Raw genomic sequence first — 27682 nt, forward strand, 5'->3', positions numbered from 1 at the left:
ATGTTCCTTTTTTTGATTTTATTACTTAAATAAAACTCACAAGCCAAAGTGAACGATGACACCGTGAACTACAGACCACCGCTCATCCCACTGGAGAGTTCAATATATTCATCTGGGAGGGCGGCAGTTACAGAGAATCCTCCAGCTGCTCCTCATGGCAGAGGACATGGAGGATAGACAAGTCCTTGATGCATTACAACACAGGAGGCAGAGGAACGTGGTGTTCATCATTCCCGGAGCCGCTCACTGCTGCGATCATACGGCGGCACTGACCCGCAATATGTCGGGAGCCCATAGGGAGCAGCAGTCGGAGCCCCTCACTATACAGACTATGGGGTACCACCATAATGACCCTCAGCTAGTGCTGCCTGGCACAATGCGGATCTCAGGACTGGGAGTAAAAAACTCTGGGGGTGTTGGGCACCGAGTCTAAGGCAAAAGGGGAGTTTTTGCTCCACTGCATCCCAAAAAAACGAAGGGAAGAAAAAGGGGCGATGTGAATTCTTAGTGCACAATCTAGAAAAATAATTATTTAGAAATGGTGGTTGATGAATACAGAGAGGTCCGCCATATAGAGGGGTGCAGCGTACACAGGGTTCCGCCACTACCCATAGTCAGATAAACAGCCTGCGAGCAGATCGGGACACCTTGGTGAGCGGACCCTCCAGTAGTGGCGTCAGCGGGACGCCGGGGGAGCAGTGGCTGAACAGTCACCAGCTGCAGATATTGGGGGGGCTTTATAAAAGCTCAGGTTTTGGCCCAATAATAAAAATAATCTCTCAGCACAGTCCGGTGATGATCCGACGAGTCCTGCAGACAGAGTCAGTAATAAATAGTGGAATTCCTCTCAGACTATCATTCGTTGAGTGAAACATTTGTACACAGCGAAGAAGACGGGGAGAACGGCAATAATCCTTGCCTGGTGTCACTCGGAGTGGCCACGTGGTGGCACGTGTCCTGAGTGGACGCTGGAGTCCGCAGCTCTCCTGGAAGCCATGGTGTGTCTTTCTTCGCAGGCTGAGGTGATGTCACTGAGGCGGCGGCTGCTCCTGCACTTCCTGTGGCGGCTGCTCTTGTTGTGGAGGGTCCTGTGGCGCTGCTCTTGGGGCTGGTGTCGGAGGTCTCGGAATGACCTGGGGTTGCCTTTGCCGATAAGCAATGACCGTCCCGAGCAGCAGTGCTATGATGGTCATGAGGTAGAGGTCCCACTCAGGTCCCAGCAGCTGATCCATGTCCAACTGCGACATCATCTCCTTCACCTGATCGGGGGAGGCGACAGACAAATGATCACAAGAAGAGTCCACAGGACCCGATGCTGAGCTATGGGGGAAAACCACCCCGGGGCGAGGGTCTGACACCTCAGAGACAAACGTGTCAGCAAATCAGGTGTGGGGCTGCATACAGTGAGCGCACACAGCCAGTGTTCTGACAGCTGGGCAGCATACAGTGAGCGCACACAGGCGGTATTCTGAAAGCAGGGCAGCATACAGTGAGCGCACACAGGCGGAATTCTGAAAGCAGGGCAGCATACAGTGAGCGCACACAGGCGGTATTCTGAAAGCAGGGCAGCATACAGTGAGCGCACACAGGCGGAATTCTGAAAGCAGGGCAGCATACAGTGAGCGCACACAGGCGGTATTCTGAAAGCAGGGCAGCATACAGTGAGCGCACACAGGCGGTATTCTGAAAGCAGGGCAGCATACAGTGAGCGCACACAGGCGGAATTCTGAAAGCAAAGCAGCATACAGTGAGCGCACACAGGCGGAATTCTGAAAGCAGGGCAGCATACAGTGAGCGCACACAGGCGGTATTCTGAAAGCAGGGCAGCATACAGTGAGCGCACACAGGCGGTATTCTGAAAGCAGGGCAGCATACAGTGAGCGCACACAGGCGGAATTCTGAAAGCAAAGCAGCATACAGTGAGCGCACACAGGCGGTATTCTGAAAGCAGGGCAGCATACAGTGAGTGCACACAGGCGGTATTCTGAAAGCAGGGCAGCATACAGTGAGCGCACACAGGCGGTATTCTGAAAGCAGGGCAGCATACAGTGAGCGCACACAGGCGGAATTCTGAAAGCAAAGCAGCATACAGTGAGCGCACACAGGCGGTATTCTGAAAGCAGGGCAGCATGCAGTGAGCGCACACAGGCGGTATTCTGAAAGCAGGGCAGCATGCAGTGAGCGCACAGGCGGTATTCTGAAAGCAGGGCAGCATACAGTGAGTGCACACAGGCGGTATTCTGAAAGCAGGGCAGCATACAGTGAGTGCACACAGGCGGTATTCTGAAAGCAGCGCAGCATACAGTGAGCGCACACAAGCAATATTCTTAAAGCAGGGCAGCATACAGTGAGTGCAGCATACAGTGAGCGCACACAAGCAATATTCTGAAAGCAGGGAACCATGCAGTGAGCGCACACAAGCAATATTCTAAAAGCAGGGCAGCATACAGTGAGCGCACACAGGCGGTATTCTGAAAGCAGGGCAGCATACAGTGAGCGCACACAGGCAGTATTCTGAAAGCGGGGAACCATACAGTGAGCGCACACAAGTGATATTCTTAAAGCAGGGCAGCATACAGTGAGTGCAGCATACAGCGAGCGCACACAAGCAATATTCTGAAAGCAGGGCAGCATACAGTGAGCACACACAGGCCGTATTCTGAAAGCAGGGAACCATACAGTGAGCGCACACAGGCGGTATTCTAAATGCATCTCAGCACGGGTCTCTGCCGGTATCAGACTTTGCAGGGAATGAAACCAGACGCTGGTTACGGCACATCCCCGGCGGGTATTTTACCCCATGTATTGGGGGAGACACAGGTTGTAATAAAGCATCCAAACCATACAAAGACCTTACATACAGCAGAAGATTTCAGCAGGTGAGCCGCTGTGAACAGGGGGAGGTCAGAATGGATCGGAGCCGTTCATCACTGCTACATATACAGAATATGACACCACATATTATTCGCTCTGCACTTACATTCAGCTCCTGCAGGAACTGCAGCGAATACAGCAAGCCAAGCTTACAAAGTGCGAGGAAGACCGGGACCTGGGCATCGGCACTGGCCTCAGCCGCCATGTCATAAAATCGCTTAGCGAGGTGGATGTCCTGTGCAAGAGACGAACACACGAGACTGAAGAAAACATAAATCCTACAGATCACATAATCTACACCAGGGACACCTAATCAAACATTACCGATCCAGAACTGCACTCACTTTTCTGCTGTGCAGTCACTGTATACATACATTACTGATCCTGAGTTACCTCCTGCATTATACCCCAGAGCTGCACGCACTATTCTGCTGGTGCAGTCACTGTATATATATATTACATTACTGATCATGTACTGATCCTGAGTTACATCCTGTAATGTCCTGGATTGTTAAGGTACTGTCACACTAGACGATATCGCTAGCGATCCGTGACGTTGCAGCGTCCTCGCTAGCGATATCGTCCAGTGTGACAGGCAGCAGCGATCAGGCCCCTGCTGTGCTGTCGCTGGTCGGGGAAGAAAGTCCAGAACTTTATTTGGTCGCTGGACTCCCCGCAGACATCGCTGAATCGGCGTGTGTGACACCGATCCAGCGATGTCTTCACTGGTAACCAGGGTAAACATCGGGTAACTAAGCGCAGGGCCGCGCTTAGTAACCCGATGTTTACCCTGGTTACCATCCTAAAAGTAAAAAAAACAAACAGTACATACTTACCTACAGCCGTCTGTCCTCCAGCGCTGTGCTCTGCACTCCTCCTGTACTGTCTGTGTGAGCACAGCGGCCGGAAAGCAGAGCGGTGACGTCACCGCTCTGCTTTCCGGCCACTGTGCTCACACAGACAGTACAGGAGGAGTGCAGAGCACAGCGCTGGAGGACAGACGGCTGTAGGTAAGTATGTACTGTTTGTTTTTTTTACTTTTAGGATGGTAACCAGGGTAAACATCGGGTTACTAAGCGCGGCCCTGCGCTTAGTTACCCGATGTTTACCCTGGTTACCGGCATCGTTGGTCGCTGGAGAGCTGTCTGTGTGACAGCTCTCCAGCGACCAAACAGCGACGCTGCAGCGATCCGGATCGTTGTCGGTATCGCTGCAGCGTCGCTAAGTGTGACGGTACCTTTAGAGTTGGAAGGGACCTCCAGGGTCATCGTGTCCAACCCCCTGCTCAGATGTCTGTCCAGCCTCTGTTTGAAGACTTCCATTGAAAGAGAACTCACCAGCTCTCGTGGCCGCCTGTTTTCAATAAGAATAGTAGGAGATACTTTTTCAAATGCTTTGCTGAAGTCGAAATACACTATATCTACCGCATTTCCCTGATCCACCCAGTCAGTGATTCCATCATATAAGGAAATTAGATTAGTCTGGCATGACTTGCTGGCTACAAATCCATGCTGGCTCTGGTTAATTACTGTATTCTTATCCAAGTACTTACATTCATCCTGTTTAATAATTTGTTCACCGATATTTCCTGGTATAGAAGTAAGGTTACCTGGCCTGTCATTTCCTGGTTCCATCTCATTTCCATTATTGAAGGATGGGGACAACATTTGCCCTTCTCCAATCTTATGGGACTTCTCTTGTTCTCCAGGATTTTTCAAAGATTCTGGCTAGTGGTTCTGGAATTTCCTCTGCTAACTCTTTCAGTACCCTGGGGTGTAATTCATCTGGACACTCATATACATTAGTTAAGTGTTCCCTCTTCATCTCTCTGTTTATAGATAGTGAGGGTTCTTTTATTCCTTCGATGGCACCGTGACAATCAGTTGATGTTACAAGTGCTTTCTTAAGAGTTAATTCAAGATTAGTAATGTAATGCAAGTACACAGCGACTGCACCAGCAGAATAGTGAGCACAGCTCTGAAGTATAATACAGGATGTACTCTGGACCAGTACAGGATACCGTATATACTTGAATATAAGACGAGGCACCTAATTTTACCACTAAAAAAAATGGCAAAACTTATTGACTCGAGTCAATAAGCCGCGTATGCATGCCCCCCTCATCCCCATCCTGGTCTGCATGGCCCCCTCATCCCCATCCTGGTGTGCATGGCCCCCTCATCTCCATCCTGGTCTGCATGGTCCCCTCATCCCCATCCTGGTCTGCATGGCTCTTCATCCCCATCCTTGCCTGGACGGCTCTTCATCCCCATCCTTGCCTGGACGGCTCTTCATCCCCATCCTTGCCTGCATGGCTCTTCATCCCCATCCTTGCCTGCATGGCTCTTCATCCCCATCCTGGCCTGCAAGGCTCTTCATCCCCATCCTGGCCTGCAAGGCTCTTCATCCCCATCCTGGCCTGCAAGGCTCTTCATCCCCATCCTGGCCTGAATGGAAAAAAAAGGAAAAAAAAAAACATCCTACTTACCTTCCCTGTGCTCCCTCGCAGCATCTTGTTCTGATGCCAGCAGCTGATTTATGTTTGTAAGTAGCACATGCCAGTGACACTATGCACTGCTTACAAGCAGAGGAAAGCTGCCAGAATACTAACTGCTCCCCACGCCGAAACTATATGCGTGAAAAGCAGTGAGTATTCATTGCTATTTAGTAGTGTGCAGTTGCAGCAGCTGGCTTCCTGCAGCAGACGGGCGATCACGTGTGCCCGCTACTTAAGGGAATGAATATTCACTGCCCTCCACGCCAATGGGAGTGGAAAGAAATGAATATTAATTTCTCTTAAGTAGAGGGCACAGGTGATCGCCCGGTCACTGCAGGAAGTTGGCTGCTGCGACTACTGTGTCGGATATTACAGATTGTCTTTTCAGAGAGGAAGAGGACTATTTGCATATTTCCCAGAAGAGCATTGCGGCTTTAAGTCTCCTCATCTCGGCATGCTTAGCATGTCCATCTCCGTAAGGATAAACTATACTTCTTGGCTATTACAGAGAAATGAATATTCACTGCCAGTGTATCTACACAGTGAGTGCACCAGCAGAATAGCGAGTGCAGCTCTGGAGTATAATACAGAAGGTAACTCAGGATCAGTACAGGATCAGTAATGTATGTACACAGTGAGTGCACCAGCAGAATAGTGAGTGCAGCTCTGGAGTATAATACAGAAGGTAACTCAGGATCAGTACAGGATCAGTAATGTAATGTATGTACACAATGACTGCACAAGCCGAATACTGAGTGCAGCTTTGGAGTATAATACAGGAGGTAATTTGAGATCAGTACCTTTTTTGCAGAGTGAACATGATCTCAGCACTCACTTGTTTGATGCCCAGGCCTTTTTCATGCATGTAACCCAGATTAAACATGGCTTGTGCGCTGTGCTGCTGCTCGGATGCCAGGCGGTAATGGATAAAAGCCGTTTCGTAATCTATCTCGGTTCCGTAGCCATAGAAATGGTAATCGCCAAGCTTCAGCCGAGCCATAGTGTAACCTAAAGACATTGGGAGGAAAACAGGACATAGCAGTACTTAATGCCATCATGACCCCATAGAACTGCTATGATTCACATATACAGGTCTCCCCAAGAACGTGGCCGATGTGGGAGTTGCAGCTGCTGTCTGCAGTTATCAGCACATTATGGCTGAGGCTGTAGGGATCCTTCTCCATAATACAAGTCACACATGGCCAAAGACTAAAATGGAGCGGAGGCTGCCGCCTGGATTTTCTAGGCGACACCATAAGAGTACCAACCTTGTGCAGCTGCCCGGTTCCAGTGCAGGAGCGCTCTCGGGTAAGTCTCATTCTCACCAAATAGATTGGCTTCTTCTGGAAAAGGGATAACAATATAAGCTCAGAAAATATGCAGAGTATGGTCCCTCTAGGAGACACACGCCGACGGTGGGCGGCACACGCCGGAGGGGGGGTCCTTAATTTCACCACTATTTACTGCAGACCGATGACTAATTGGGAATCTTGTACTCTCTTCATCCTCATAAAGCGGTATTAAGCATTACATAAATGGAGGCAGCAGCATGTCCGATTAACCCTCTCACTGCCCCCCCTCATGGGCAGTCACTCACTTTGGTCGAGGATGAAGGCAGCGTTACTTTGAGCCACCTCGTATCCCTGCTCGGCCAGTAACAAATACTGGACCACAGCGGCGTTGGAGTTTCCGCTCTTGTAGCCGTTGTACGCAGTCATCAGCCTCTCGGACCATCGACCACGTTCACACACGTTCTTAAAGAGCTGGAAAAGAGATATTGTTCTTCTGAAGGTTCACGCTCAGAGCTCGCTGCACATTTTACATTATGCAGCAATTAGGGGTTCACTTACTTCCACTGCAGTCTGGCAGGATCGCAGCACTCCGGTGCCGGTGGCATGCATCTGAGCCAGGTTGTAGAAAGCCAAGATGTGCCCGCCCTGAGATGCCAGGTTGAAATACTTCAGGGCCTGTTTGTAGTCTTTCTTCACTCCAACACCACCTGCAAGAAGATGGCGGACTTAAGTAATCTGTGCCACCACCTGCCATATGTTGTGCCGCTGCCCGTTTCTGCCATCACCTCCCGTATGTTGTGCCGCTGCCCGTCTCTGCCATCACCTCCGGTATGTTGTGCCACTGCCCATCTCTGCCATCACCTCCCATATGTTGTGCTACTTCCCGTCTCAGCCAGCACCTCCCTTATGTTGTGCCGCTGCCAGTCTCAGCCAGCATCTCCCGTATGTTGTGCTTCTTCCCGTCTCAGCCAGCACCTCCCTTATGTTGTGCCGCTGTCCAGCAGATGTCAGACAAAAAACGCCATCTGACCGTAAATCACTGGATTGTATATATCTGGAGAGCTCACAGGTCGAGTGTGGGTGAATGGCGTAGGAGGAGCTGATCCTGCGCCATACATCGCGGGCACTGTCTGGGTTATACCACCATCACCTACGTCTGACACCAGAGACTGGTCCAGTCACTGCCGATAATCACTTACACACTGCGCTCAATCTCTGACATACAGTTTCTCTGCTCCGGCGCTCCACGATACAAGTCTTAGATTTACTAGTTTTATGCAAAGTTTGTTGAAGCGGCAGCGACCAATAAAGGGGTTAATAGATGTCAGAAACCTGCGCCACAGCGGCTGCACCTGCACTTACTGTAGTACATGGACCCGAGCTGCAGCTGCCCGTCCACCCAGCCCTGCTCCGCTGCTTTCTGGAAATACTTCAGAGCCAGATCGTAATTCTACAAAAGGAGGCAGAAGGTGAGGGGCCAGAGCAGAGGCAGACCACCACATAATGTGCGTGCACTCACCACAGGAACGCCCCTGCCATACAAATAAGCCATCCCCAAACCGCTTTGTCCAACCGGGTTCCCCTGGTAGCGGAAAATAAGAAAGAATTAGATTGTGTAAGTTATCCTCACACCTCCACCTGGTGGCCGCAGGCAACCCTGCCACACCGCCACCTCCGCCTGGTGGCCGCAGGCAACACTGTCACACCTCCACCTGGTGGCCGCAGGCAACCCTGCCACACCGCCACCTCCGCCTGGTGGCCGCAGGCAACACTGTCACACCGCCACCTGGTGGCCGCAGGCAACACTGTCACACCGCCACCTGGTGGCCGCAGGCAACCCTGTCACACCGCCACCTGGTGGCCGCAGGCAACCCTGCCACACCGCCACCTGGTGGCCGCAGGCAACACTGCCACACCGCCACCTGGTGGCCGCAGGCAACACTGCCACACCGCCACCTGGTGGCCGCAGGCAACACTGCCACACCGCCACCTGGTGGCCGCAGGCAACACTGTCACACCGCCACCTGGTGGCCGCAGGCAACACTGTCACACCGCCACCTGGTGGCCGCAGGCAACACTGTCACACCGCCACCTGGTGGCCGCAGGCAACACTGTCACACCGCCACCTGGTGGCCGCAAGCAACACTGTCACACCCCCACCTGGTGGCCGCAAGCAACACTGTCACACCTCTACCTGGTGGCAGCAGGCAACACTGTCACACCTCCACCTCTACTTGGTGGCCGCAGGCAATCATGTCACACTGCCACCTCCACCACCTGGTGGCCTCAGGCAACACTGGTGGCCGCAGGCAACCCTGTCACACCGCCACCTCCACCTGGTGGCTGCAGGCAACACTGTCACACCGCCACCTGGTGGCCGCAGGCAAAACTGTCACACCGCCACCTGGTGGTCGCAGGCAACCCTGTCACACCGCCACCTCCACCTGGTGGCCGCAGGCAACACTGTCACACCTCCACCTGGTGGCCGCAGGCAACCCTGTCACACCGCCACCTCCACCTGGTGGCCGCAGGCAACACTGTCACACCTCCACCTGGTGGCCGCAGGCAAGCCTGTCACACCGCCACATCCACCTGGTGGCCGCAGGAAACATTGTCACACTGCCACCTCCACCTGGTGGTCGCAGGCAACACTGTCACACCTCCACCTGGTGGCCGCAGGCAAGCCTGTCACACCGCCTCCTCCAGCTGGTGGCCTCAGGCAACACACTCACACCTCCACTTGGTGGCCGCAGGCAACACACTCACACCTCCACCTGGTGGCTGCAGGCAACATTGTCACACCGCCACCTCCACCTGGTGGCCGCAGGGAATACTGTCACACCGCCACATGGTGGCCGCAGGCAACACTGTCACACCTCCACCTGGTGGCCGCAGCCAACCCTGTCACACCGCCACCTCCACCTGGTGGCCGAAGGCAACACCGCCACATCCACCTGGTGGCCGCAAGCAACCCTGTCACACCGCCACATCCACCTGGTGGCCGCAAGCAACCCTGTCACACCGCCACATCCACCTGGTGGCCGCAGGCAACCCTGTCACACCGCCACATCCACCTGGTGGCCGCAGGCAACCCTGTCACACCGCCACATCCACCTGGTGGCCGCAGGCAACCCTGTCACACCGCCACATCCACCTGGTGGCCGCAGGTAACATTCATCACCAGACCCTGCACTGGCTCAGACACAAAATCATCTGCACAGTGCAGGACGCCGCAGTCTGAAATATAAGATGGCAACGAGCCCTATAAACGTGCTGCCATCATACAGACGATGCAGTCTCCCCGCACACACCTCAGATGTAAGGGAGCAGAGGCCAATACACGCACCATGTCCGCCGCTTTCTTGAAGTATTGCAGGGCAGTTTCATTGCTCTGCCGCACTGTGTCGCTGCCCTCCGAATACATCTGTAAGATAAAGTGAAGCCCTGCATGAGATCCACTATACACCAAGATGGCGACCCCCTCCGTATACAGCACTATATACGCCAGGACAGAAGCTCCCTCGTATACAGCACTATATGACAGAGGCTCCCGTGTATACAGCACCATATGCACCGGGACGGAGGCTCCCCCTGTATGCAGCACCATATACACCAGGACAGAGGCTCCCATTGTATACAGTACCATATACACCAGGACGGAGGCTCCCATTGTATACAGTACCATATACACCAGGACAGAGGCTCCCATTGTATACAGTACCATATACACCAGGACGGAGGCTCCCATTGTATACAGTACCATATACACCAGGACGGAGGCTCCCATTGTATACAGTACCATATACACCAGGACAGAGGCTCCCATTGTATACAGTACCATATACACCAGGACGGAGGCTCCCATTGTATACAGTACCATATACACCAGGACGGAGGCTCCCATTGTATACAGTACCATATACAACAGGACGGAGGCTCCCCCCGTATACAGCAAAATATACATCAGGACGGAGGCTCCCCCCATATACAGCACTATATACACAACAGCAGGGGTGTCAAACTGCATTCCTCACGGGCCTCAAACCATGCGTGTTTTCAAGATTTCCTTAGCATTGCACAAGGTGCTGGAATCATTCTCTGCAGGTGATTAAATTATCACCTGTGCAATGCAAGTAAATCCTGAAAACAATACCTGTTTGCAGCCCTCGAGGAATGCAGTTTGACACCCCTGCACAACAGGACAGAGGCTCCCCCCATATACACCAGGACGGAGGCTCCCCTGTATACAGCACCATACACACCAGGACAGAGGCTTCCCCCTTAGGCTACTTTCACACTAGCGTCGGTACGGGGCCGTCGCCATGCGTCTGCCTAACGTACCGACGCACGTTGTGAAAGAAATGAACAACGGGGGCAGCGGATGCAGTTTTTCAACGCAACCGCTGCCCCATTGTAATGTCCGGGGAGGAAGGGGCGGAGTTTCGGCCGCGCATGCGCGGTCGAAAATGGCGGACTCAACGCACAAAAAAAGTTACATGTAACTTTTTTTGTGCCGACAGTCCGCCAAAACACGACGCATCCATCGCACGACGGATGCGACGTGTGGCCATACGTTGCAATGCGTCGCTAATGCAAGTCTATGGAGAAAAAAAACGCATCCTGCGGGTACATTTGCAGGATGCGTTTTTTTCCAAAACGAAGCATTGCGACGTACAGCGAACAACGCTAGTGTGAAAGTAGCCTTACAGAGCCATATATACACACAACGGGACAAAAGGCTCTCCTGTATACATCACCATGTACACCAGGACAGAGGCTATCCTGTATACAGCATATACAAGCCAGGACGGAGGCCCCCACGTATACAGCACCATATACACAAGGACGAAGGCTCCCCTGTATACAGCACTACAGTGGGGGAAATAAGTATTTGATCCCTTACTGATTTTGTAAGTTTGCCCACTGACAAAGACATAAACAGTCTATAATTATATAAGGATAGGTTAATTTTAAGTTTGAGATATAGAATATCAAAAATAAAATCAAGAAAAATCACAATGTATAAATTTTATCAATTTATTTGCATTTTGCAGTGAGAAATAAGCATGTGATCCCCATCAACCATTAAGGCTATGTGCACACGTTGTGGATTTGGCTGCGGAGCCACAGCGGATTTGGCCCTGTGGATCCGCAGTTTTCCATGCGGTGTACAGTACCATGTAAACCTATGGAAAACAAAATGAGCAGTACACATGCTGCGGAAAATTCCGTGCAGAAAAGCTGCGGTTTATCTTCTGCAACATGTCAATTCTTTGTGCGGATTCCGCAGCGGTTTACACCTATTCCATAATAGGAATCTGCAGGTGTAAAAACGCAGGTGAAATCCGCACGGCATTTTACCTGCAGATTTTTTAGATTCTGCGTGGAGAAACCCGCACTTAATAATGCTCTAAAGGAAGCTGGGACCACAGTGACCAAGAAAACCATTGCTAAAACATTACGCCGTAAAGGTTTAAAATCCTGCAGTGCCCGCAAGGTCCCCCTGCTCAAAGCGGCACATGTACAGACCCGTCTGAAGTTTGCCAGTGAACACCTGAATAATTCTGTGAGTGATTGGGAGAAGGTGCTGTAGTCAGATGAAACATAAAATTAAGGTCTTTAGCATTAACTCAACTAGCTGTGTTTGGAGGAACAGAAATGTTGCCTATGACCCAAAGAACACTGTCCCTACTGTGAAGCATGGAGGTGTAAACATTATGTTTTGGGGGTGTTTTTCTGGTAAGGGCACAGGACTACTTCACCGCATCAATGGGAGAATGGATGGAGCCATGTACCGTAAAATCCTGAGTGACAACCTCCTCCCCTCTGCCAAGACATTAAAAATGGGTCATGGCTGGGTCTTCCAGCAAGACAATGACCCAAAACATACAGCCAAGGCAACAAAGAAGTGGCTCAAAAAGAAGCACATTAAGGTCATGGAGTCGCCAAGCCAGTCTCCAGACCTTTATCCCATAGAAAACTTATGGAGGGAGTTGAAGCTTCAAGTTACCAAGTGAAAGCCTCAAAATCTTAATGATCTGCAAATAGGAGTGGACCAAAATTCCTTCGGACATATGCGCAAACCTCATCATCATCTGCAAAAACCGTCTGACTGCTGTGCTTGCCAACAAGGGTTTTGCCACCAAGTATTAAGTCTTGTTTGCCAGAGGGATCAAATACTTATTTCTCACTGCAAAATGAGAATACATTCATATATTTTATACAATGCAATTTTCTGGATTTTTTATATTCTCTCTCTTAATGTTAAAATTAACCTACTCTTAAAATTATAGACTGATCATGCCTTTGTCAGTGGACAAACTTACAAAATCAGCAAGGGCTCAAATCCTTATTTCCCCCACTGTAGATTCACCAGGACAGAGGCTCCCCCTGTATACAGCACCACATACACCAGTCCGGAGGCGCCCCCCATATACACAGGGACAGAGGCTACCCCCCCATATGCCTTACAATATACCCCAGGGTATAGAAGCTCCCCCCATATACAGCACCATATACACCAGTATGAGTATTCTCGTGACGTAGAAGGACCTCACCTTTCCCAGGAAAGCCATGGCGTGCGAGTTCCCAGCGTTGGCCGCTTGATTGAAGTATTCAAATGCTCTCTATGTAAGAATGAAAAGAAAATCATTGCAGGGTGGTCCAGGGGGGCACGGTCGTCTGTGTAATGCCGTCATTACCTGTGCGGGTGGGAGGTCACATGACCTTAAGTGTGCAAATCGCATATAAGCAGTCACATGGCAACCCCCACACGGGGCAGACAGAGGGTTCCTGAGCTGGCAGCCAGGAGTCACACAGAGAATAAAGATTTTTTTTTTAAATTCAGCCCAATTCCTTTAACCCCTTCACCACCTTGGGAGTTTCCGTTTTTTGCTCCACTTCTTCCCAGAGCCATAACTTTATTTTCCCGTCAATATGACCATGTGAGGGTTTGATTTTTGCAGGACAAGATGTATTTTTTAACTAAACTATTGGTTTCACCATATCGTGAACTTGAAAACAGGAAAAAATCCAAGTGCGGTGAAATTGCAAAAAAAAAAAAAAAAAAAAAATGATATTCCACAAGTTTTTTTTTTTTAACCATGTTTACCAAATGCTAAATATGACATGCCATTATGATTCTCCAGCTGATTTCGAGTTCGTAGGCACCAAACGTGTATGTTGTATTTTATTTAACCCATTAGTGACAAAGCCAATTTTGTACTTAATGACCGGGCCAATTTTTACAGTTTGGCGCAGTGTCACTTTATGAGGTTATAACTCTGGAACACTTTAGCGGATCCCGCTGATTCTGAGATTGTTTTTTGTGACATATTGTACTTCATGTTAGTGGTAACATTTCTTCGATATTACTTGCGCTTATTTATGGAAAAAAAAAGGAAATATGTCGAAATTTTTGAAATGTTCAAACTTTGAATTTTTATGCCCTTAAATCAGAGAAATAGGTCACAAAAAATACGTAATAACATTTCCCACATGTCTACTTTACTTCACATCAGCACAATTTAGCAAAAATTATTTTTTTTGTTCGGAAGTTATAGGGGTTAAAAGTTGACCAGCGATTTCTCATTTTTCCAACAAACTTGACAAAACCATTTTTTTTTTTTTTTTTTTTAAGGAACCACCTCACATTTGAAGTGAGTGGGGGGGGGGGGGGGCTTTCACAAGGGTATCAGGAGAAAATAGACCACAAAATTTGTTGTGCTATTTCTCCTGAGTACGCCAATACCCCATATGTGGGGAAAAGCCACTGTTTGGTGCACGGCAGAGCTCAGAAGGGAGGGAACACAAAATTGGCTGGAATCAATGGTGGCGCCATGTCACCTTTGGAGACCCCCTGAAGTACCTAAACAGTGGAAACCCCTCCCAATTCTAACCACATCCCTAAGGCTGCGTCACACTATCAGTATTTGGTCAGTATTTTACATCAGTATTTCTCAGCCAAAACCAGGAGTGGTGCATATGTTTCTATTATACTTTTCCTCTATTTGTTCCACTCCTGGTTTTGGCTTACAAATACTGATGTAAAATACTGACCAAATACTGCTAGTGTGACGGCAGCCTAACCCCAATACACCCTAACCCTAATCCCAACCATAACCATAACTTTAGCCCAACTCACTTTAGCCCCAACCCTAACCTTAATGGAAATATATATTTTTTTATTTAATTATTTTTACCTAATTAAGGGGGTGATAAAGGGGGAGGGGTGTTTATTTACTATTTTTTTATTTTGATCACTGTGATAGACCCTATCACAGTGATCAAAATGAACAAATAGGAAAAATTTCCTATTGTTGCTGGCAGATCTCAGTGGGCACACTACGCCCGCCATTTTCTCCCAGAAGAAACCGGCGGCGGCCTGAGGGACATCACGGGGGGTATGCATGGACTCTGGAGGTACTGGGAACCTGGGGGTTTTTTACGATCAAGTCCGCTAAACATCATCTCCTGTTTCGAGGGCTGTGATTTAGGTTCCTCTATACCCATGGTGCCTCTGACTGATTTGACGACTTTGTCGATTCTATCCAAGGGTAGACAGAATCGTCCTGACTCCTCATCTGATGAAGAGGAGAGAGGACTGGAGAGATAGGAATTCTCCTCTCTTTCTTCCTCTGAAGAATTAGAGTCCAAGAGAGTCCTATGCTTTGAGCCTTCCGCTTGGGATAGGGACCGTAGTGATTCCCTTACTTCCAGCCGGATCATTTCCCTCAGATTTGCCGGAGTTACGGACTCTTCTGCTACCTAGGGGAGGACAATATAGGAGATAACTAATATCTGACCTAAAGTCACTACCACCAACCCGCTCCTGTAGACCTCACCGTCTGCTGTATACAGGGGGCACATAATTTTTTTGAACAAGAGTCAGGTAGAGGGACTCCACAGAGGGCACATTCCTTATGTTTAGACTTCCCCGTACTCTTCTTCCCCTGGAATGATAAAGTATAAAGGGGCCCGCGTCACAGAGTGAACTTTCACGTAGATCACTTACCCGTGCGCCAAAGTACAATACCGGAATCCGAGGGGTCTCTTTAGTCGAAGCTCTGGATCCTTGTTCGGAAGAGCTCTTACGACTGGGCTGGTCGCCTCTATCCTTCTGTTTGGGCTTCTGACGTACCTCGTCTGGCAGCTGCTGCTGCTCACCACCACTCTCCATGACGAAATGCGACCAAAAGCAGGGATCTGACATCTCCACCTGCATAAATACCCCTTGGATCCGGTCAGCAGATGGGCCAGCGCTGTCCCTATTGGCCCAGGATACAGCAGAGGGCAGGAGATCTTGCGGTCAAAAACCGGCACACAGACGCGATGGGCGCCGCCATATTGGAACGACTGCGCATGCGCAGACGTCCGGCGACCCGGAAGCGGCCGCTAACTCCGCCCCCCCACGTCACTGCACCCGGAAATGCTCCAGCACGCGCTGAGAGCTGTGCAGGACGCCGGGGAATGGAGCGCAGCGCTCCGGGAGCTCACCCACACGCCTGAGCCCGGCACCCGCAGCCCCACCATACCGCTGCACCACCAATGGGAATACTTACCTGCGCTGACGCTGACGGAGGCAGGAAATCCTCCGGACTCCGCTCCCTGCTGCGAACGCCACTGCCGTGAAGTCCAGCAAGGACCACCGTGGCGTCTCCAGGGATCTCCGCACCGGCCGAGGTAGGAGACCCCCCCGCTACCGTAATCGGCCGGCCTGGGCCTTCTGTCTGTAGGCACCCGTCCCCTCAGGAACAGGAAACCAACTGAGGCAAGGGAGAGGTACCGCCCTTTTGTATCTGTAGGTTTCCTGTTCCTAATGGGCGGATCTCCTCTCTCGTCGTGCTGTCATGGGAGTCCGAGTAAACAAAGCTTTATTATCATACCGCCGAACAAAGAGTGGAATAACACACGATCAAAAAGATGGATATAAATAACCATGGTACCGCTGAAAACGTCATCTTGTCCTGCAAAAAACGAGCCACCATACAGCATCATCAGCGAAAAAATAAAAAAAAAGTTATAGTCCTCAGAATAAAGCGATGCAAAAATAATTATTTTTGATATAAAAAACAGTTTAAATCGTATAAAAGCGCCAAAACATTAAAAAAAAAAAAAAATGATATAAATGAGGTATCGCTGAAATCGTACTGACCCGAAGAACAAAACTGCTTAATCAATTTTACCAAACGTGGAACAGTATACACGCCCCCCCAAAAGCAAATTCACGATAGCTGGTTTTTGGTCATTCTGCCTCACAAAAATCGGAATAAAAAGCGATCAAAAAATGTCACGTTCCCGAAAATGTTACCAATAAAAACGTCAACATGTCCCGCAAAAAAGAAGACCTCACATGACTCTGTGGACCAAAATATGGAAAAATTATAGCTCTCAAAATGTGGAGATGCAAAAACTATTTTTTGCAATAAACAGCGTCTTTTAGTGTGTGACAGCTGCCAATCATAAAAATCCGCTAAAACACCCGCTATAAATAGTAAATCAAACCCCCCTTTATCACCCCCTTAGTTAGGGAAAAATAATAAAATTTTAAAATAGTATTTATTTCCATTTTCCCGTTAGGGTTGGGGCTACAGTTAGCGTTTGGATTAGGGTTAGGGGTGTGTCAGGGTTAGGGGTGTGGTTAGGGTTATGGTTGGGATTAGGGTTAGGGTTGTGTTTGGGTTTCAGTTAGAATTGGGGGGTTTCCACTGTTTAACGCGACATGGCGTCCAATCTCAATTCCAGCCAATTCTGCGTTGAAAAAGTGAAACAGTGCTCCTTCCCTTCCGAGCTCTCCCGTGCGCCTAAACAGGGGTTTACCCCCACATATGGGGTATCAGCGCACTCAGGACAAATTAGACAACAACTTTTAGGGTCCAATTTCTCCGTTACCCTTGGGAAAATACAAAACTGGGAGCTAAAAATTAATTTTTGTGGAAAAAAAAAAAGATTTTTTTATTTTCACGGCTCTGCGTTATAACCTGTAGTGAAACACTTGGGGGGTTCTATGTTCTCACAACACATCTAGCTAAGTTCCTTAGGGGGTCTACTTTCCAAAACGGTGTCATTTGTGGGGGGTTTCAATGTTTAGGCACATCAGGGGCTCTCCAAACGCAACATGGCGTCCCATCTCAATTCCTGTCAATTTTGCATTGAAAAGTCAAACGGCGCTCCTTCCCTTCCGAGCTCTGCCGTGCGCCCAAACAGTGGTTTACCCCCACATATGGGGTATCAGCGTACTCAGGACAAATTGTACAACAACTTTTGGGGTCCAATTTCTGCTGTTACCCTCAGTAAAATAAAACATATTGGAGCTGAAGTAAATTTTTTGTGAAAAAAAGTTAAATGTTCATTTTTTTTGTTAAACATTCCAAAAATTCCTGTGAAACACCTGAAGGGTTAATAAACTTCTTGAATGTGGTTTTGAGCACCTTGAGGGGTGCAGTTTTTAGAATGGTGTCACGCTTGGGTATTTTCTATCATATAGACCCCTCAAAGTGACTTCAAATGTGATGTGGTCCCAAAAAAAAATGGTGTTGTAAAAATGAGAAATTTCTGGTCAACTTTTAACCCTTATAACTCCCTAACAAAAAAAAAAATGTTGGTTCCAAAATTGTGCTGATGTAAAGTAGACATGTGGGAAATGTTACTTTTGTGTGACATATCGCTGTGATTTAAGGGCATAAAAATTCAAAGTTTCACCAAATTTCCATTTTTTTTTTCGCAAATAAACTCAGGTAATATCAAATAAATTGTACCACTATCATGAAGTACAATATGTCACGAGAAAACAATGTCAGAATCATCAAGATCCGTTGAAACATTCCAGAGTTATAACCTCATAGAGGGACAGTGGTCAGAATTTTAAAAAATGGCCTGGTCATTAACGTGCAAACCACCCTTGGGGGTTAAGGGGTTAACCGTGTTTAATAGTCTCTTTAGGAGACTTGAAGCTGCAATCTTCTGGAGCACTCATTGCACACATTCTTCACTGCTGAAGATTTGTGTGTCTCAATAAAGGATTGGAATTTTTAAGAATGGTGAGTGCTTTTCATGTTTTTTCTATATTGGGACTTCTGATTGCTTGTCCTATGCATAGGGCTACAGCTCTGCTATATGTAGCAGAAAAGCTTATCTGTCATGAACGCCGGTCACGGGGCGGCCCTCATAGCATATCAGTAATGACAAGTACGGAGGGGTCTCCTGCAGAACCTCGGTTAGCATGCCAACCCATCGGTGCCCCACGATAATGTGACAGGGAAATCGATGGGTGGGATTTGTGACGGACTTCCAAAATGCCGCAGATTGATAGTGGCATTCAACATGTGAACACCTGCGGCTGTTAGAGGCACATGGTGGCAGATCAGATGAGCTGTTATGTGGGGAAAAGATGTGGCCTCAAAAAGAGGGAGACCAATGTCGTATCCGTAAGTCATAGGTCGTAGAGGGGTTAACATTATCACCAGGAATAAAAGATGTCGGTAGAAAACCTCCATCTATGACCAGGATGTTATCTCTGTCCCGGGGCAATAGGAGCAGTCATGTGCGGATGGCTCCATTCACACCAAGCAATAAACGCTGAGATGTAAATGTAAATATAAGATCCGAGCAATGGTGAGGGTGCGTCCCGGTAATAGGGGGACAGGGCTGCACCCCAATGTCAAAGGAAGCCAAGGACAGGGTCAGGGCAGGTACCCCGATGTGAGAGGAAGCCGAGGGCGGGGACAGTGCTGTGTCCCCCGATGTCAGAGGAAGCTGAGAGCGGGGATAGGGCCCCGTTAACAGTGGAAGGCGAGGGCGGGGACAAGGCTGTGCAACAATGTCAGTGGAAGGCAAGAGAAGGGACAGGGCTCCGCCCCAATGTCAGAGGAAGCCGAAGGCGGGGAAAGGGCTGCGCCCCAATGTGAGAGGAAGCCGAGGGTGGGGACAGGGCCGGCGCCCCAATGTGAGAGGAAGCCAAGGGCGGATACAGCGCTGTGTCCCCCGATGTCAGAGGAAGCCGAGGGCGGGGACAGGGCAGAGACCCTGATGTGAGAGGAAGTCGAGGGCGGGGACAGGGCTGTGTCCCCCGATGTCAGAGGAAGCTGAGAGCGGCTAGGGCCCCGTTGTCAGTGGTAGGCGAGGGTGGGGACAGGGCTGCGCCCCAATGTCAGGGGAAGGTGAAGGGACAGAGCTGGGTCCCAATTTTCAGGGAGAAGGATAAGGCTGAACCCACAGTTTATTCCTCGGGCCCGCCCACGTCAGACCCTGCAGGGAAGTGTGGATGTTGCCCTGCAGAACATGTCTCGGCAGGAAGGCTTCTAGGAAGGAGCAGGGGCTCCTTGCCCAGGTAGGATGACCCTGGAGACAGAGATGACGGACATACCTGATGGTTCTGCTCCACTCCTCGTCCACCGTGCAGGTGAAGTTGTCCCAGTCCCACCTGTGAAGAGAAGATCTACATTAAATACAGCCGCACCCAACATTCGGGAGTCCCAGGACACCACGCAGGATGTACGGCACTAAATCACGTTTTACACCCCATGCTGTACTGCACAGCTGCAGTCAGAAAGCAGAGGTGAAAGTTCCCAGCATTCCTCCAAAAGTCAGTGACTGAGCAAAACCAAAAAACTGCAATTCCTCCATTACACAAGAGCGTCTGTCCACAAGACTGCAGACAACCAGCAGTACTGTAAAAGCAGCTCCGGAGAATAACACAGCATGTAACGAATCACTGACAATGACACTTCTGCAGGAATAAGGCTCTGTTCACAACATGCTAATGGACTCCATATAATGTACGTCAGGACGTGTATATAGCGACTGATCAGCAGTCAGGACACTTTGCTCTCACTTCATTCCTGCTGATCCCCAGTTTCCAGTTTTATTTTCTATAAATCCATGTGGTGAAATATGTGTATATATGTGCAGTGACCTTATGTATAGGTATTGTGTGACTAGGAACATCTGTCCTGAAGGCTGCAGGTTCGCACCCAGGTGTTAATATGTATTTTCCTGGGACAAGTAGAATTCTGTCTCCAATCTCACCAGGGGGTCCTGCTGGAAGCCAAGAAGAAAGGTAACATTTGACACCTCCTAGCTCTTGGAAGAGCGATGTTAATTACGGCCTGATAGTATTTCTGTGAGAGCTTTTAAACAAAGGATCTCAAGAGAAAATAATATATTCATGGGGATGGGGGGGGGGGCAACCGTGGTCCAATCAAAAAACAAGCAATTATGATATTAACCTGAGGGGCTGGACTAGAAACCTGACCTCCAGACCAAAGCTACAAATTAGGGCTGTACACAGAGAATCGTGTTCACATAATGGGGGTGGCCGAGCTGGTGTGATCCTATCTACATTCATCCTACCCTCAGGGTGCTGAAAGCAGACTACCAAATTAGATGATTTCTATAAGTTTTCTCCTGTTATTTTATACTGTGTTGCATAAGTTTAATGTCTTTTTATTATCATATTTTTATACCTTTTCTTACTGTAAGCACTGAACCTTTTTGTATTAAAGTATAAAACTTTAACGAGTTGAACCTTGAATGCGCTAAAAGAATCCACAGCCTAAGGTGTGTGAGCCTTATGAGTGGTAGACATTATTATTACTAACATTTCCGGGACTCATCGCCCATGTAGTCTGTGAGTTGTGGCAGCGTGTATGAGCGGGTGAGGCCTGTGTCAGTGTGTGATTTATGCTCCCATTACAGCATAGGACAGAGGTTGAATGCTGGACTGAGAGTGGGGAGATAGATTAACCCTTGCAGGCACAACCCCAAGTCACATGCTGAGAGCGGGCACGTGACGAACTAGTTACACCACGGAGAAGGGATCCGTGACAATCCACCTTACGGTTCTCAGGATATGGGGCCTTAATTTATCGCTGATTATGTTCTTAACAATGGGGCGGGGCTCACTGGATTCTTCCAGGGTGTGTCCTTAGGCTGCTCTGCATATTTACGCAGTGAGCCACACGCCTTTGTCAGCCCATAATAATCAGTACTGAATAAAAAGGCCCACATCTTCATAACAGTATGGCCGATGTATAAAGGAGAAAAAAAAAAGGCAGAAAACTCAGGTAAGACATGGGAATAAAAGAATAGAATTCTGATGCTTCTCACCTGGTGACACAATGTAAAAAAAAAAAACTGGGAAAATACATAAATCCAGTTAGTATAAACACTGCTTGTAGTGCACCGCTATTTCTACACCGCTAACATCTACATGCCTGGTGGAGCACAAACATGCCTCCCCCACATGAGACAGGTTCTGTCCACGTTTCCCCTGTGTAGCCCTAAAGACCCCAATATCAGGAGGGCACTCGCGTCAGGGGGCTGACCTGAGCTTGGACATCCCCTTTCTCAGCCAGGAACTGGTAATACTGGATCAGGTCCTCCTCCAGCATGCCACTGGCCATCCCAGGGTTCTCCAGCTCATCAGGCAGGCGAATCCTCTGGACGACGGTCCCTCCGGTCAGCGAGATGTCACTGGCCACTGCAGAGAGAAGGTACAAGCACATGATGACAGCGATTTCTGCTTTCTCATCAGTTGTGGATCATTATATTATGGGCAGTGTGAAATACGATGGCTGGATGTGATGTACACACGACACTTATAGAATCCCTCCGATCCTCCCGGCATCGTCACTGAGGGGAGCAGGCGCATGCATAACGGGATATTCTGCGGAGCAGGCACAACACTGTGAACATATTACCGTGATTGGCGACCAGCCGGTAATGAGTCAGGGCCGATTCACAGCTCTGCAGAACACCAATCCCAGCCCAGTAGCGATAACCCTGCAACAGATAGAGAGTGAGTCAGGTCCTGCAATTAGTGTGCAGTACTGCAGCTTCTGGCAGGTTTATAGGGTCATTACAGCAATAAATGTCCACAGGCCACATCCTGTAATCTCCATGCTGCAGTCATGTGTTTTCAATAGGCGCAGCACTAGATGCGCTGGGTCCTGTGGTTCTACAGGAGGCATCATAGTAGGATCTCCTGCGATGTAAAGCATCAGCCTGAACTCACCAGAACCATGTGGGCAATCAGATTCCCTCCTAACGCTCCAAAGGTGTAATAGACTAGAGCCTGAAACAAAAGTCACAATGACGTCAGCCTGCGATCAAACAGTAACCGGCCAACACAAGGGAGATATGCTGGTACCTTGGCCTGACTGGAGTTCACACCAAGTCCGGAAGCATAGAGAAAGCCCAGCGCCTAAACAAAGAGGAAGACATTACTCCGGGGTCAGAAATCACTTCAGCCAGCCTGGGGAGAAAGACTGAAAACTCTGGGGACAAGGACTGAGCTCCCTGGGCTGTATGTCAGCTAAAGCTGGCACCAGGACAGCAGCAGTAAAGTGCAGACTCGCCCTCCTGGGTCTGACGCCAGCTCCCCGCCACTACTGTATTGGAACAATGCAGCCAATACACAAAAAACAAAATGGTGGCAATGATCCGGCACTGAATCCAGGGAGGGCAAGTACTGAATGATTTAATCACATCAATGATCAATAGATGCCAAGTACATTTAAGTGGAAATCCCTTTAATCCCAGGATGCAGTGTCTTACTGTCTGCCCTCTGGGGGACCCCTGCTCAGTCAGTTTCTCCAGAAGGGCCTTGGCTGAGATGATATCCTGCTTCAAGGGATCCCCAAATAACAGCGCATAGGCCACCTTCTCCATGGCTTTACTGTGATTCACTTCGGAGGCCCTCAAAAAGTACTGGAACGCCCTGCAGAAGGGAGGCTAGAGTGAGGCCATAGACAGCAGCCATGCACAGTTAATCACACAGGTGCACAGGACTCACTCTCTCCGCTGCGACCTCTTGGTGCTCTCATTCAGTATTTTCATCCCCTGCTGGTAGAGATCATCCGCCTCCTGCATCTGCCGTCTATGCGTAGCTTGTTCCTCTGCTAAAAAAAAAAAAAAAAAAAAAAAAAAAAAAAAGCAAGCAGATAAGTGATGTGAAGCATAAAGGACGGAATGTAAGGAAAGAAGAAAGCAGCCATACTCTGCAGTTGCCGGAGGGCTCATGGGTTAGTCCGGCCACACTGTACAAGCGTTAATCCCATGCCACCTCCTCATCTCCAGGGCGCACTTACTTTCGCAGAAGCCCCATTTTAAGTCGCGCTTGTAGTCGTAGGTGGTGGCGCACCATAGCCTTCCGTCTTCCCGTCCGTCTGACGTGCACTCATCGTATTTCTTCTCCATGAAGAGGAAGGGGAAGTGGCACGGCTCACCCTCCGACGTCCCTCCGATGGCGGTAATCACTGATGGGAGAGGGGGAGAATAGTGACGGTGCCGGCAGTGCAGGAAGCGGGTGCCGGCAGCTATCTACTCGATCTGGGCTGTAAAATATCACTGCAGCACCAAGAGAAGGTGCAAATAAGCCACAATGGCCGCTCGCTGGTGCAATGAAGCAAAGTCTATTGTGGAGACCCCACTATGTGCAAGAGATCTTGTGATGTAGAATCTCCTCATAAGGTATGTGCACACATCAGGATTTCTTACAGAAATTTTCCTGACAAAAAACGGACATTTCTGCCAGAAATCCGCAGTGTTTTTTTTTTTTTGCGTTTTTCCATGCGTTTTTTTACGCGTTTTTGGTGCGTTTTTCCCAAATGCATAGAATAGCAGGAAAAATGCAGAAAATCTGCAAAATTAATGAACATGCTGCTTTTTTTTTTTACCGCGATGCGTTTTTTTTGTGGAAAAAACGCATCATGTGCACAAACATTGCAGAATGCATATGTCTGCAGTTTCTAATGTGGTTTTATCGTATTTTTATCGGGGAAAAAAACTCGAAAAAACCTGAACGTGTGCACATACCCTCATAATGCAGAATATCTGATAACCCGGCACTATTCCTACAGGTGTACTGGTACACGGAGGGTGAATGCCTGCACTCCGGGGTCTCCATTCTGCAGCTGATCTCTATGACTACATACAACGCTCGATAGATTTTAGTCACTTCTTGTTTACAGGATTCTGCGTCGTGGACCAATCAGCTCGAGGGGAAGTGGTGACACTGCTGACACCTGCCAGGGCCCGGGACGAGGCACACAACCGCCGACAGATGGAGGGTTCACATAGACATCTGGATGATGAAACTTCAGACACAAGTTACAGCCCTGAACCTGGCGACTGCTGACAAGGCACCAGGAGACATCATACACGTACGGCCCCAGGTCCGCCCATCCAGCCTCGAGAGTGGGATCAACCATGAGCTGCACGTCAGCAGATCCTCTCAATATAACAGCAAAGACAGACCCCTTCCCATCACAACCAATGTACAGTAAGAGAAGGGGGCTGGTTCTGGTATTCGTGCAAGCAGCAGCTATCCCCCTATACATACAGCTCAGGAGTTGCTGCACTGTTAGATCCCACCCTGATGTGAACCATGGCAGTCAGGAGGATTAACCCTAACCAGAAACTAACTCCAATTTTTACAACTGGACGAATCCTTTAAGGAAAAAACACCAGCAAAAATGTAGAGATCACCAATGACATACCGCGCTGCGGTATGGATCTGAACTGTAAAGGATGCATCCGTCTATGTTATCTGGTCCCTCTGCTACCAAAAGCTATTTTTTTTTTATTTGTTTGTTTACAAAAGAGAAAAACGCCGATCTCTATAGATAAAAAAACAAAACTATAAAAAGGACAGAAGAACAGCTGCCGGTCACAAGAGCAGCAGGGCTAGGATCATCTGTAGGATGGAAATTCCACCAGTCTCTTCTGGTCGGTGTCACCGTACTCCTCCGAGTCAAAGATCAACTGACTGTCTATACAAGGTCTGCTCCACCGTGTCCTGCGGTAAATGCGCCATAAAGGGCGACCAGCGCCAAACTCACACCGAGCTCCTATCCCCCAATAACCACAGGCCGAGCGCCCTTCCCCCCATAACCACAGACCGAGCCGCCCCCCCATAACCACAGACCGAGCCCCCCCCATAACCACAGACCGAGCCCCCCCCATAAACACAGACCGAGCCGCCCCCCCCCATAATCACAGACCGAGCCGCCCCCCCCATAATCACAGACCGAGCCGCCCCCCCCCCATAATCACAGACCGAGCCGCCCCCCCCCCCCATAATCACAGGACGAGCCGCCCCCCCATAACCACAGGACGAGCCGCCCCCCCATAACCACAGGACGAGCCGCCCCCCCATAACCACAGGACGAGCTGCCCCCCCATAACCACAGGATGAGCCGCCCCCCCCCCCAATAGCCATAGGCCGAGCCGCCCCCCCCCCCCCCTTCCCAACAGCCATAGGCCGAGCCGCCCGCCAATAATCACAGGCCAAGCCTCAGAGCTGCCCCCCAATAATCACAGGCCGAGCCCCAGAGCTGCCCCCCCAATAATCACAGGCCAAGCCCCCGCTGTTTCACTCACTTCTGCTTGGAGGCTGCATCAGGGGCTCAGATCATAGAGAGATGTAACAAGACCACTGGCCCAGCGTTGTGTCCGTTGCTCTTGCCTCACATTTCAGTTTGGTTTTGGGGAGATGCTGTGAGACAGATGACCCCTAGTAACCCTTCCTTCTAGCCCTCTGGGAAGTACCTGATTTTTGGGCATCTGCTTTGCCCACCTCGCTCTTCTCCTCCTGTTCTGGCCAGGAGCTAGCGTCCGCAGCGGCTGATCCCCCCTCCAGGCTGTCTGTGTTGTCCAGGAAGGTGACCGTCTGTGTGCTCGTCTCGGCCTCGTCCTGTGGGTCTCCCTGGTCTGGAATGTGGGGTGCAGGGGTCTGGGGATCCTCTTGGCTGTCCTGTGGGATCTCATTCTCCGTCCACCATGCTGACCTCTCAGCATCCGACTCCTCGTACAGCGCCTGATCACCGGTGGGGTAGTGTGGCTCCAAGATCTCCTGGTAATGAGGGGCCACAGTCAGGACAGCAGCTGTATCTCCGGACAGACGTCAGGGTGTAAAGGAGAAGACCGGCTGTCACCGCCCCAGACCTCCCCCGCACCCCTAACTGTCCCATCACACATACAAAACACAACCCCGAGAAAACTCACCGAGGTCTCGTCATCCTCCCCGTCATCATCTGCAAGAGGAAACAAGACCATCACCAGCCACTCCTGAAGCCCCTCATCTATCATTGAGGGGGGTCTCTCCTGTCAGGCTGGAGGTCTCTCCCATCAATCGGGGGATGCCTCCCCTGTCAGTCAGGGGGTATCTCCTAACAGTCGAGGGGGGGTGTAACTCTTATCAGTCAGGGGTGAGTCACTTCTACAAGTCGGGGGGTGGTGGGGGTCCTCGCCTGTCAGTCGGGGGTCTCTATTGTCAGTGTGGGGGGGTCTCGCCAGTCAGTTGAGGGCGGGGGGGGGGGGGGGGAAGTGATCAGTCGGGGGGTCTCCTACAAGTCGGAGGGTCTCTCCTGTCAGTCTGGAGGTCTCCCAGGTTTTCTCTCACTCACCGGCCGTAGTCCGCGATATCCCGTAGCCGAGCAAGACCGTTATGACCCAGCAGTAGAGACCCAGGAGCAGCAGAGCCCGTACACTCCAGCCCCCCATTATTCCGCGGACCTGTTCCCGCTGTGGACCTGACTGACAGTCCCGGGCTCCTGCCGCGGCCTAAACCAGAAGCCAGAACCACCCGAACAGAGAAACCAACCAATCAGCAGCCGAAGCTCTTCCACCTGGACCAATGAGGATGCGGCCGCTGCAGGTAAGCCAATCAGATGAACCGGGAAGGACGTCAGGTCTGGAGATTCGTCATCAGCGCTCGGCTACATGGCCCTCTGTGACTGGCTGATAACCTCGATAGTAAACAAACTACAATTCCCGGCAGCCTCTGCTGTCTTTGCAGTACGCAAAGCTCATGGGACATGTAGTCTTCAAGAATGAATTAACTGCATTCAGGAAAAGGCAAAGTGCAGTCAGTAACAGTGAAGAGTAGTCCCCAGGCGGCGGCTGCAGAGTGAAGTACTGAGGGGTCTCTACTGAAGAGGAAGAATAATGTGCAGCACATACTGAAGGGTTGCTTGAAGAATGAAACCTGATCTTCAATTGGTTGATTTGGTAAAATGAA

The 27682-nt window shown here is 49.9% G+C and overlaps 1 protein-coding gene across 3 annotated transcripts; it reads right to left on the minus strand.

Annotated features, from left to right (window-relative positions):
• Positions 1-3: 3 nt before the first annotated feature.
• On the minus strand, positions 4-27257 carry SEL1L (SEL1L adaptor subunit of SYVN1 ubiquitin ligase). Of its 3 annotated transcripts, none has more exons than XM_069736341.1 (21): positions 27069-27257; positions 26668-26696; positions 26212-26515; positions 23751-23918; positions 23456-23558; positions 23218-23380; positions 22811-22864; positions 22676-22735; positions 22362-22443; positions 21987-22141; positions 20027-20083; positions 13221-13289; positions 10010-10087; positions 8183-8245; positions 8026-8113; positions 7222-7370; positions 6969-7134; positions 6640-6714; positions 6207-6379; positions 2981-3109; positions 4-1259 (listed from the first exon to the last, which is right to left on the minus strand). In XM_069736341.1, exons 1-21 carry the CDS (start codon positions 27163-27165, stop codon positions 1029-1031), a joined length of 2493 nt encoding a protein of 830 aa, XP_069592442.1. In that variant the 5' UTR covers positions 27166-27257; the 3' UTR covers positions 4-1028. The 3 variants fall into 3 exon arrangements, with proteins under 3 accessions (XP_069592442.1, XP_069592450.1, XP_069592434.1); XM_069736349.1 differs by having other exon boundaries at positions 6640-6711; positions 23456-23561; XM_069736333.1 differs by having other exon boundaries at positions 23456-23561.
• Positions 27258-27682: the final 425 nt, after the last annotated feature.

Source organism: Ranitomeya imitator, chromosome 1 (assembly GCF_032444005.1).
Source record: "Ranitomeya imitator isolate aRanImi1 chromosome 1, aRanImi1.pri, whole genome shotgun sequence".
NCBI lineage: Eukaryota > Metazoa > Chordata > Amphibia > Anura > Dendrobatidae > Ranitomeya > Ranitomeya imitator.

Coding starts and splice junctions, on each gene's coding strand:
- SEL1L (XM_069736333.1), bottom strand. CDS start 27,165: ATGGGGGGCTGGAGTGTACGGGCTCTGCTGCTCCTGGGTCTCTACTGC. Junction 23,919..26,211: donor AGCAGATGCCCAAAAATCAG/GTACTTCCCAGA, acceptor CTCTCCCATCAG/TGATTACCGCCATCGGAGGG. Junction 8,246..10,009: donor TCAAGAAAGCGGCGGACATG/GTGCGTGTATTG, acceptor TTCCGCTACCAG/GGGAACCCGGTTGGACAAAG.